This window comes from Telmatherina bonti (assembly GCF_933228915.1).
Source record: "Telmatherina bonti genome assembly, chromosome: 13".
NCBI lineage: Eukaryota > Metazoa > Chordata > Actinopteri > Atheriniformes > Telmatherinidae > Telmatherina > Telmatherina bonti.
The window spans coordinates 18,269,834-18,283,186 of NC_136611.1; the positions used below are offsets into that span (position 1 = coordinate 18,269,834).

At 37.0% G+C, this 13,353-nt stretch overlaps 1 protein-coding gene across 1 annotated transcript in view; it reads right to left on the reverse strand.

Moving 5' to 3' along the window:
- Nucleotides 1-13,353, reverse strand: part of LOC306764475 (netrin receptor UNC5C-like) — a gene marked incomplete at both ends in the record, with an annotated part of 199,831 nt that overhangs the window by 94,585 nt on the left and 91,893 nt on the right. Inside the window, one exon of the mRNA XM_079251649.1 lies at nucleotides 7,326-7,562. Coding sequence (XP_079107775.1) covers nucleotides 7,326-7,562 — 237 coding nt within the window. The remainder of the gene's footprint in view (nucleotides 1-7,325; nucleotides 7,563-13,353) is intronic.

Consider the following 13,353-nt stretch of genomic DNA (forward strand, 5'->3'; position numbering starts at 1 on the left):
CACTTTTTTGTTGATAGCTGGGGATTAATAAAACTATTTAGCTTATACTCTGTATGACAACCACAGACTTGGTCACAGAATGTGCTCTAATGAAACCTTTTTTTCTCATGACAAGGCTTGCAAAAGTGCAAAAAAAACAGGGCAATGAAATTATATATTTAGACTAATCTAATCAAATAAAATGGAAACAAAACAAATTCTAAAAAAAAAAAAAAAGTTAAATATGACCATGAAAATAAATGACACATTCTAACAATTTCCCAGTAATGCTTCTTTAGATTTGCTATAATTACAAAACGAACAACATTTTATGATTTCTAAAGAAAGCAATTTAAAATATGCAAAGGTTTTTATTCTAGCCTGACATCAGGAAAGAAAAATGATCTCTTATAGTAATGTTAGGATAAAGTTATTATTGGAATAAAAGAGATGAAAAATGTTGTCATCAAATTGCTACAGGTGTTTTTTTCTTAATCATCAATTTAATTAGAGTAATTGACTTTTTTTTTTTTTTTTTTTTTACCTTTAATGACTTATCAGTCTGTAGCATTATAATCTGAATATAAACTTATTTTTACTGAAGTTAAAATCAGATTAAAGCCTCATGGTCATCCAGAACAGTGTTTTGTAGATCAAACCAAGCAATCACATCTTTCATCATGGTGTTCAATTTTCATGATCATTTTTTTGTGTGGCATCATACTGAACAGATGAAAATCCATAAGAACCATGCTGTAAATTCTATTTTAGCATATATTACCTGCACAAGTTCTCACAGTGGTGTGTTTGTTTTGCAGTAGGTTAGAATTATTGACTAAATTCTTTTTAAATGATTTAATCCAAATTAGCAGTAACCCTACATTTCAAGCACATAGATTTGATTTCTGGAAAAATTAAACATATCAGTCACTTGTGCATAGGAATATTTGATGCCTAATATATAACACTGAGCATCCCAGAACCGAAGGTGAACCAGTGGGAAGACATAATGAGAAATCTTGTTTTTAACTCGGCTAAATATTTTCTATGATATCTCAAAGATACATTGATATTTCCAAAAAAGTTTCAAAGATATTATGGTAGCGAGTGCTGTGGCTGGCTGAGTTCTTTGGAAGGAAAACTTGATCCAGTTACAAAAAGAATCGCTGATCTGTGACCAATGGTACGATTAAACTACATAGACACATGTACGTGTACATTCTGCTAATGGCTTCCACACTGATGGTGACTGATCATCACAATCCCCCGTCTGTGTTTGCTTGCATGCATGTGAATGTTGTTGAGCGTGCATGTTTTAGTCCTTCACTGGTAACAAAGAGGCAATGAACCAGCACAGGAAAGAGAGTCTACACGGAGCTTTGACCAAACTCAAACAATTCCCACAAACACGCACCATCAGGCAAACAAACATTCAAATTAGCATACAACCACCGAAACGAAGCGTTACTGTGACACACAAACAACGCAAAACATGTGCAAACACACACAATCAGCCAGAAATCTGTTGTATACACATACTGCTACACATACAAATAAAAAGCTATCATGCATATCAGGAGCCACTGGAGGCTAACTTTTATAAATCTTTCCGTTTGTTAATGGCCGAAAATGAAAAAAAAAAACAACAACAAAGGAAAAATGTCAGTCATTGACAGGGAGATATATACAGAGACAGCAAAAGGCATAGAGGAAGGAGAAAAAAGATTGCTTTTGGGAAGAGCAGAGGAGAAGGCAGAAAGAGGGCAAAAAAGAGAGGGAGGTGGAGAAACACAAGCAGGAAGAGAGAGAGAGAGAGAGACAAAGACAAGAAGAAAATCGATACGAGGAAGATGGCAGGAAAGGAGGGAAAGAGGTCACAAATCACCAAAGCCAATACTGTGTATGTTATTAATGTGTGTGTGTGTGTACACGCGTGTACATATAGAGGCACAAGTCAATGCTAGTAGACTAATAACCATTCACACTTTGGCTAATGGAGACAAAGTAAGTAACCTAGTACACAATACGTCATTAGCTCATTTCAAGGCTAATAGAGATACACTAAGGCTGTACACACTCTGCATACACAAACTGAAGAAGTCCCACTCACAATATAATGTGGAATTTATATAAATGTAAGCTGCTTGTCCCCTTTAGTTACATTTACCCTTAGGCAATAAAGTAAATAAGTTTTAGCAAATGTTACTGTAAATAATTCAAAAATATTAGAAGTATCTGTCTGGGGAAGTCGTGTCTTTATAAGCTTTTGAAATTTTAAAGATTTTTCTTCCATTATCACTTCCTGTTTGTGATGAAGCACATAAAAGGGTCTGGCAATACTGGGTAAACACCCAGTATTGGTTTAAATTAGCTACATTTGTTCAGGATACTGTGACAGCAGTGAAGCTGGTTAAGAAATCAAACCTGCCCCCTGACCCCCCCTCCCCCACATTGTATGTTGAACTCTGTAGCCTTTAGTCCTCCTGCTAGTGCTTCCCCAACCCCTTTCCTGCCATCCATAGCTCTGCATGTGACCTTCATCGGGCTAACCCAACCTCTGGATGAGGCTGCATGGGAGGATGTTTAAACCAATATCTGGGTCCTGCTTTCAATAAACACCATCAAGTGTTCAGGGCAAATTCTTGAAGCAGATGATTTTTTTCTAATGTATTATTATTAGAATTATTATAATTTTCATTATTATTATTATGGACAATAATAATAACTAGGCCAAGCATCAGTGTGTCTACATGTTATTTAATAATTCCCTCATGCGCTTCTGAATAATCATTCAATCAGTGACAGGAGAGAAACATGAGAGACATTTGTCTTTCTGAGTATAAAATGAAACATACCATTTTTAACAAACCAATTTTTTTTATTTATTTAAACAAATAAGGTAAAAGCATCCATTCATATTTGCCTATATAAAATATGTTGTGCATCATCATTTCGTTTTGGTGAAGCATAAGTAGAACAAAACTTTTAAAGGTTGCTGGTTTCTACTAACACATTTTGGAATGAGTCAACTTTAATATATGGCCTATAAATTGTTTTTTACTAATAATGCTGCTAGTTTATGGACTTTATTCACTAACGCATAATTCTGTACTTCATTCACACATCCTCATCATGGAAAACACATAAAGAAAAGTATATGGCACAGCCTTCAAAATAAAGGCGACCAAAGCGTCTGCTGAAGGAAGCAGAGCGGCTGCAGCTCAGCGAAGATGCGCCTTATATTCAGGTGGCTTATGTCAAGGCACGATCTAAAGATCAGAACGATTAAATATTGTAATATTAAAACTTTATGATTGCACAGATTATTTTTATGCTGATCTATATGGTATTGACAAAACAATAAAAAATATTTATGTAAAGTACACACATTTCCCCAAAAGTTTTTCAGGTTTTCTAGAATATACAAGAAACCTAAAGCTGTCATTAGAAAACTGTTAAATCTGTATTTAACACCTACAAAGAAAATGAGTCATGGTGTCATACACCAGGGTAGAACAACAATCTTGCTTTTTAGAAATCCAGTTAACTTTACAGAAATGGCTCATTTATGACAATTCATGAAAAAAAAAAAAAAAGAATGGAAGTTAAGCTGTTAGACTAATGTGAACTTTTAACCTTAAAACATCACAACACTGAGTCAAACATTTTAAACTGGCATAAGTTCTGCCAAACACTTGGCTAAATTATATAGCAACTCTTTAAAAAAATATATATATTTCAGTATTTCATCCCATATTAATAGAGATTCTGTTAAACAATAAGAATTTGGTTTTTAAAAACGCTCTGTGATATTGTTTACTGGACAACATCTTGGCTTACAAGCCTACTTCTGGTGTTCGTGCAGACAATCATAGTGATAAACTAAGTCCGGTGTGGGTCCATACTATGACTGCTGCATAATTGATGCACTATTCCACTGCAGTTCACTCGCCTTTTGCGACTACTCTTTTCAAAACATCCTTTAAGTGCCTCTATAGATAAGGTATAGAGCACAAAAATGCCCAAATATAGGTAGCAACACACCTGACCAAACTCCAATATGTGACAACACCTGTGCATTAGAACAGCATGTGATCAACAACGTTCTTTTTTTTCATTTAATAAATGAAAAATAAAATAAAATAAAATATGTTCCCCTTCATGGAAAATTAGAGCAACTCTGGGAAAAAGACGGAGACAGCACAGCAGGATACGTATCACTTTTCTCCTCAGTGTGACTCCATGGTATCTACCGGCCTCTCTAACCCTCTCAGTGGCCCCATCAGCATCCCTCCATCATTCCCTACTTCTCTCCCCTGCATTCTCAAGCTCAGGTTTTATCTTCCTCTGCTCTCTCTCCGATTTCATTCGCTGGAAATAACAGTAGTACATGCTGCAAAAGCAGCGAGGAGCAAAAAGAGGAAAGAAAAGAAGGCAAAAGGGAAAAGCAGAGGATGGGACAGAGAGGGAAGGCAGGAGCTGAGCAGAAAGACAGATAATAAAAGCAGTGTGGGGCTCATAGCTTCTAGCTGTGTCTGTGAAGCAGCAGGAAACAAAGAGAAGAAAACAGCTTACAGAGTATGGGTTTTCACACAGGAAAACATAAAAACACGGAACACAAGAAATTCAGCAGAGACTCAATATAGTAACTTTTGATGTCTTTCAGTGAAACTATGTTGCATAATAAATAATCTCACGTTAATCCTTTTGTCTGGAGTTCAAAAGTGGCCTAAATACTTTGAGTAAGTAAAAAAAAAAAGGCAGGACGGAAACATCGCCATTACTTAATTTGTTTTGGTAATTCAGTGAATTGCAAACATGATTGTCGTACCAAGCAGTGTTAATTACAAATTGTCTCTAAAGAATCAATAAACAGAACAAATGCCGTAGCTGCAGTCATCTCCAGACCTCAACCGCTCTCCATATTACATAATTCCCCTCAATTTGTTTATTTATTCATCATATTTTCATGTGTTTTCCTGTATGGATTATTGTGTGCTTGAGAGATTAAATACCCCAGAGGAGTAAAAGTAGCAAGCAGCCAATCAGGACGCCAGTATAAAATGAATTAAGCATGAATTTAAGCAAATCTAAAGCAGTTCAAAAAATGTAAAACCAAAATCAATGTTTCTGCCCAGCCTGAGGGTTATTTAAACTGGCAGGAACGCTCGTAAAGATAACTCTGAAATTGAGTTATAAAACTATGTTATACAGGAAATGAGAATATCCATGTGGTTATGGAACACCAACAGAAACTAAGGTCAGAATACAAACAAATCAAGGGATTTTTTTTTTAAATCAGTCAACTAGTTCACTGAATGATTTACATTCTTGAAATTCTCAGTGGTGTCAGTCAACACACAGTCTGACAACCTGAATCCATGGGCCATTAATTGAATTGAATTTTCTCTCAATAAAGACACTTTGGAACTCAGCAGCCAGCAAATGAATGGCTGATAGGAGACTAATAAATGACTAGCAGCTGCAGATGATGTCAATGAGGAGACATGGAGATATGGGAGGAAAAGCCGAGAGAATAGCATGTGAATGAACAAAACAGATGATTCCACATCGTTTTCCCATCTTTTATGTACAGATGACAACAAAACTCAGTGATATGCAGGTGTTTGTGTCTTCTGAAGAAAACATGCCTTGATATTAAATTTGAAAGAAGACAATAACAAAATGTTTAAAACAAAGGAAATAAATGTTAGTAGCTTTGTGTGTATTATCTGCTTATTGCCCTCTTTGGCTGAGGAGGCCATGAACATCGCTGGCAAGAGCTTCAACAAAACACCATAAGTCTGTGGATTGTGAATTAAATTTTTACTTAAGCCTTCCCTCAATAAAACAACAAAAACCAATAACATAGACCAGTGTCCTCTCCAGGCACCAGTTAACTAAAACAAAATTGAGGCTTAACATGCAGATTGTTTAATGTAAACTAATCAGAGACCAGAGCCCAGAGCAGATCTAATTGCCTAATTATGCCCATCAAAAATCCAATTCTGCTTTTCTCCCTAACAAACATTTATCAACTTATAATGTTTAAAGGAGAACATTGTTTTTCTTTTACTAAAAATGTAATACCCTTTCTGTATCTTGTTGTTTTTAAATCAGTCTTATGTTTTGCACATTTCTCTTTTAAACCTCGTAGACAGTGTTGCATTTAGTTTTCCTCCAACTCGGCTGTTAGTGTGACAGATAAGCCAGTAAAAACTCTCAAACGTACTCATCGGCTGCATCTGTTTCTGTCTCCAACACGTTCTGTGTCTGATAGACTTAGCATCCAAAACATGAAAGAATTATCACACTCTCTCTCACACACACATAACACAATGTATGGCTCCAGGGTCTGTTTTTGTATCACAAGGAGAAATCTTCCCAAAATACCTCCATTATGCTCTTTGCCTGTATTTTGTTAGCTAGTTTTAAGTGAAAGACAACAACAAACACATTCTGCTATGTGTTACTCCAGACAGTATTTCTCAGAGCACTAACTTTCCATCAGAAGTGCTAAGGCTCTGTTAATCCCTTGCTCTGGGGGGCAAGACTCATTATTGAGCAGGTGGATACACATGAGTTAGACTCACGTCAACCTTAAGTCTAAGACACCAGATTGTGTAAGTCTTTGTCCTCCTAGTAAGTAACAACAGGATCCGTTACTTATCCATCAGAAAATACCATAGGATGTCATGTGACAAGTCTACAACTGGCTGCTGTCCAGTACATCATAGTGGATCCTGTTAAGGTGCGCTATTAACGTTGCAGTGCAACAATGTAACTAGTATAGCTTTGCACACATGTGGCCTTCTTTTCTGTACAAGCATCTAAACATCCATATAAACAGTTTCCTTAAAGTAAGACACAAGTGTTGGCGACATCGCAAAGAGTCAACTATCCTCAGGACAAACGACGTTTGATGCTAACACAATACAGCTGGGATTTTAAGATGTTTTAGACCTTTTCAATTTCTCACTGGGTATGATGTAGAACAGTTAATTAAAGGAATTATTGGGAAGAAGCATCTGCTGATTTATACTAATCTCACGCATGCATGTTGGGATCTGTCTACACTTTTTCTTTTAAAGTGCTTCTTGCTGTTTCTTAATATTTCAAAATGAACTATGCATCCATGCTACAGTCTCACACAATGTATTTTACTGCTAAAGTGCAGTTTGACCTGAACTGTGCTCGGCTGATAAACAGTCGCTCTGCATCTGAACTGACTTGTGAGTGCATTCAGTAAAAGTGAAGAGTGAAGTCCCTTTCTGTTTCACTTCAAGTAAACATCTTCATTATGGCTTAATGCATTAGTGTGGATGCAGCTGTGTGAGATCACTGACCTGAGTTTTCGTCAACCCTTTCCTCCACGGTGTGGTCCTTCTGATGGACCCACTCGCTGTTGCACTTAAAGTAAATTTGCGTGGCGGGAGTCGCTTTGCAGTAGAGATTGACGGGCTTATTTTTGACGATGTAGCCCTCCTCAGGTTCAAACAGGAAGTGAGGTAACGGCTCAGGAGGGTCTGAAGGAAACGTTTCCGGGAGTTCACTTAGCCTCAGGAAATCGTCATCATCTCTCACTGTGAAGGCAAAAAAAAAAGAGACATGTTTAAATCACAGCTAGTCTTCGTCAGCTAGTTTAGAGACAAAGACAGAGGTTTTAATAAACAACATCCACACATCATTGTTATCATTCGATACACCAGCAAAGCAAATCATGAAGAACTTTCCTCTGAACCAAGTGTCTTTAAAAAAATATATATTTATAATTGTTGTGTGTGTATCTGATGATAAGGTGAAACACAGACTCATAAAAACGATCTTCAGTGTCAATATTAATACAAAGTGAAGAATAGAAGGGGGGCTTAGGGGAGGGGATGTTACAGTGAATTAAAAGCAAAAAATTTGGACACCACTGATGAAACAACAATAAGAATCCATCTTTGTTTTTACTACTTTTGGTTATGATATGTTTTGCTCCAACCCCTATGTCCAACTCCTGCCGGATGTTGCCGTGCAACATGAAGTTTCATGACAAAAAAAAAAAAAAAAAGGCATTATGTATCTCAGATGTCTGATTTCTATCCTAGTGGATTTTCTTGGTTATCATGCAGTTTTAACTAACTGGTGGTCTGATTTCTCTCATTTCTGCCATCAAGAGATTTGTTATAACCAGCAGTGAACTGACTATGATAGAAGTAGAGGAATACTTCATACGTTGAGTCTTTAAGTGAATCCTTGACTGTTCCGATATAAAACAACCTCTGTGGCTTCATGGGTTTCTCTTCACCAATCGCAGTAAGAAGAGAATTGAACAAAATTGCACCTTTTTATCTCTTCTTGTGAACACTGGGAAACTCTTGTTTCAATAACCTTTAAACGAATTGTTGGAGGACAAGAAAAAACACCCAGGACATTGTCCTCTTTAAGAGGACTGTCGCTGTGGTGATCGGTACAGTTGGAATCTTATAGTGAAAATGTACCAGTTATTACCTTCATGTATTGTATGAAATTAAATTAATTGCATCATGTATGTTAAGCTTTAATAACAGATTAAGCTCTTCTGTAACAGGGAATAAGGAATAAATCAGAACTTGTTACATTTTAACTGAGGGTTCTTGGTAGAGGTGGGAAAATCAAATAGAAAAATTAAATATCAGGATTTTTTGCTTCACAATTTTAAAATTGATTTTTAAAAAATCAATTTTAAAAAAATAAATAAAAATAATCCAATTATGAAAGTTTTGTCTTTTTTATTGTTTTTATTGATCTTTTTGCTTGTCTTCTTGGGCATTCTAGCAGCAGAATAATGATCTGGTTACTCAGTTGTTTTTTCCTAATTGAAATCAAGAAAAATGACGAGCAAAAAAAGTTTTGTACTTTTTTGGTGTTTTTAGTCTACAAAAATCATCAATATCGAGGAATTGTTCGAATCGCAATTTAAATCGAATTGGCACCCAAAAAAGAAATCAAATAGAACAGGGACGAAAGCATATCATCACAGTATTAATTCTTGGACAGTTTGGATAATTCCACAACCTCAAATCTCTGCTTTTGATCAAATTTGGTGGCTGGCTAAAGGATTATATCTCTGCTAGGGTCAAATCTTTTTCTGTAACTTTTAGAGACAACAGATCCTAACAGGATAAGAAAAAAAATATGAAAGACAAACAGAAGGAAGTAATTGAAGAGAGAGAGTTTCCAATCCTGTGGGCGACCAGAAACTTATTTCTCATTCTCCTCCTCAGTCCTGATCCGCAACTTCCACAGTATTATCGCTCTGTCCAAACTTCACACCACTTTGACTTCAATCAAAGGGTCACCAACAATGTTCTGGCACCAGGTTACCGAGATCACAAAAGTACAGAAAATTACAACAGAAGGCAAGCGGTATGTGGCCTTGCTTTGCTTTTCGCCATGGACACTCTGGCACACAAACACCCACATCTATCAAAAGTTCATGCATATTTTATACTAACTTATAATTTCTTTCCACTCCAACATAATCTAGTTTCATTAAGACTGTCTACACTTAAATGTGTGTAAGTGTGAGAGAGTGTGTATGTTGGAGTGTGTGTATAGGTCCTTTTGTGTGCAACTGCCTCACCTGTGAAGCTATGGTAACATTAATAATGGACATTTTTGACACAGCTGCACACAGTTTTTTATTTTTTTTCAGCTGTCATTTTTGAAGGCTGCTATTGCCGATGGTCACACACACACATACAAAATCAACACAACTGTGACCAAACACATAAAGAATTTTTCATTCCTTTCCCATAACTGTGCATGTAATTATGGTTCTTATCTCAGAGAATAGCAATGTGTTGAGGGCTAGTAGCTTAGGTAAAACAACAAGACACAAATTGGGGAGGGGGGAAATGAGAGTCATCGTCTCCACTTTGATGTCACGAAGCTGACATTTTCTCCCTTGGTTCTGTAATTAGCTCTCTGAGAGTATGAAAATTGGTAGATATTTTCGCCACATAATTTCATTATCTGAGAGAAATTTTCTTCCACTCCTGCTTATTTATTGAGTGTCATGTTCTTTGGCAATTTCTTTCAGTTATTCACTTGCTGCTCTCACACTTCTGTCACTACTGCTATTTGTTGTTCCTTTTACTTCCCCACCCCTCTGCTTTTATGCCTCTCCTGCTTTTCACTTTCCCAATGGTCATTCTCACCCTCATCTGTCATTCAGAGAGCTGGCAAGGGGTGGGGGGGGGGGTGTCATTGCTCTGGAGCGACAGCCATAAATTATTGATTGGCACAAGAAACATGATAGCCAGAGAAAGGGGAGAATGAATGGAAAAAGGGGGGGGGGGGGGGGGGGGGGGGGGGGGGGGAAACAGATACATTTTTCCCATGAATAGAAGCTGTTATGGAAATGCCTTGAGTGTTGTGTCCATCAACCTCACAAGTCACAGACTCTCACCATGTACTTCTGCTGATTTCACGATTTCCTCCGTCCACAATCTGCTTTCTCTTTCCACTTTTTGTGAAGAAAGATCTACCGATCTCCTGACAGAGTGACTTACTGATCCTAACAGCCCAGCTCATAAATGTCATGCCTGAATGCTGTCATCAGTAACAGATGGTCTTAGCAGAACAATGTCCTGGTTAGATTTACAGTTTATTGTAAATATGTACCTGCAGTAAGAACATACATACATACATACATATATTCTCTCTCTCAAGTCTGTAGACCTGAACATCTTAGAATAGCTCTAAATCCAAACAGTGAAAGTCTGTTAAGAATTTATGTTATTAGAGTATCAAATTGGATTATGGTGTTACAGGTCTTGCAGAATGGGTGGATAAACAAATAAATAAATAGAAAAACAATTGGGGAGCACAGACCTCCTGCAAGGAGCTTATTTTTACCCTTTAAAAACTCCTCCGTCCACAACTCCTTCCAGATCCCTCCCAAAATGTAAGCAATCTCAGTTAGATCAAAACGCTTTCTCAGAAAAACAACACAAAAATGCATCCAGCAGTTTTTGCATAAAGTCACTAACAAACAGACAGACTGACAGAAAAATGTAGACAAAAACATAGCTGGCAGTAACGGATAAATATATATTATGTATCTCAGTAGAAATACTATCCTTAACTGGTATTAAAAAGATCACCACACGTGTACGATTAAAAAACAACTGGCTACTGGCAGAAATACAAAAAGCTGCTCTAACAGCCATTTGTTTCTCCTCTTAGAGATGAAACTCTGTAAATACACATTGATGGGTGAAAAAACAACAACATGAGGACCTTTCCATGTTTATTTCACCCAAAGCCAAGGCAACTAAGATTTAAAACCTTCAGATCTATCTCTCCCACCAGCAACGGTGTCTTCATCTTTGCTTGTTCCAGTCATGCGTTACTGATCCTCGCGGCTAATTCACTTGCTCTCAACCAGATATTGGAAGCATCTATGAATTTAGTTATTTAAAAGCTGGATACCGTGTGCCGATGTCACACACATTTAAAGACAACAGAACAGAACATGGAGAAAAGTCTCATATTTACATCAAAATTGAAAGCTTTTTATTTGTCAATGTGTCTGAAAGAAATATTTTGCCTTCCCTGAACTACCATGATAATAATCATTTAGCTGATACTTAAAATTCCAAGTATCACTTCCATGGCCAGGCCTGCATACAATACAGGAAGGAACGGCACGGCAGCAACTAACAGGTGGTTTACCACAGTTTGTGGTACCACTGCCTGGAAAATGATCTATTCATTCTGATTAAAGCACAGATCGCTTCACAGCAGGACTAGAGAGATTTATTTATGGGTGATGCTTTGATTCCTAAATGTGTAGCATGAAAACTTCTTTTTGGCTGAAATACACTACACAGAAATGAACATGTCCCACTGCATTTTAAGTTTCCATCACTGCCAATCAATTCTTAAGCTGATCGACTCACACTTTTCCTGCAGAGTTACGCGAACCAGACTCAAAGCAGATTGCATGCTTCCTCACTGAAGACGAATGCCAGATGACACTGGATGCTAGTCATTTTTCTTTCTTTCTTTTTTGCAGAATATTATGGGCTAAAGTGATACTTATCTGAGCAAGTATATTTTTGGCATACAACTAAAATACAGAAAAAAAATACATATGATCTAATTAAGAACTAAAAATATGGACAACAAAAATACTGACATCAAACAATGCAACTTATTTTAGACAAACAGTAACATGTTTAAGCAGAAGAAGAGTTGAAAGCTGTACAACTATGCGTGCAAACTAAAGCACACCAAAGTCAGCAAATGGAGCCATATAAGGTCAAAAGCTTAACGGGCAGAACTGTGTCTGGGTCTTGCGTTCTTGGTGCTGTGAGCAGAGTCTGAGATGTGTATCAGTGCAGTAGCCGTGGAAATCATGAGGTCATACTTCTTAATGTCTTATCAGATAGTTAGAATCTGCAGCAGCTGCAAAAACACAAGCACTCTGAGAAACAGGCACCCACACACGCACAAACCGTAAATAAGAAATACAAAACCACTTTTAAGGGTAAAACTCCTCAACCACGTAACCTGTAGCTCAACAAACAACACACACACACACACACACACACACGTACACACACACATGCAGCATAGGATAAGCAAACAATACTGGAACCAAAACATTTCAGACATTTTACAGCAAAATTGCACCCAAGTCGCTGATAGAAATAAAAACAAAAATAAAACCCTTGAATTCAGACAAAGGCTAAACAGCGTTTGGACACAAAGAAAAGCTCACTCACTCTGGTTTCCTTTCTGATTCCTATTTTCCCACACCAATAGTGAAACATTGCTTTCAGAAAAACAGGAAAACATAAATTTCCATTGATGACACTTCTATTATCCAGAGCTCTTCCTGCCCAGAGATCTCATGCTCCTGCCCTGAATCAGTCCTCCAAAGACAAACACATAAACACACAGTTTTTTACTCTTTATTATATGACTTTTAACTTGAAAAGACTCCTTTAAATGTTTTAAGGAGGGACTTTGTGAGTTCACAAAGGTGAAGAGAAAGATTAAAACGAATAGGTATAAAGGATGATTTAACAGGAGACATGTACAATTGTTGCAGATTTAGATATATTTCACACGTACACAAACAAACTTGGCATCACTTATCCAGCCTAGAAAAATTATGCAGAGTACAAGAACCATGAGCTGAGAGCTATCGACAGCATGTGCTCATCCAAACACATGCACACAGTGGAAAAAAATAAAAAAATCTTGTCATCAACTATTCACTTGCAGCTCAGCACATCAGTGTTTCAGCTTTAAGAAAATATATATTTTCATAAATACATTTTATGATTCCCTTTTGAAACATCGTTCCCAAACTCTCACTGGGGATTCAGTGTA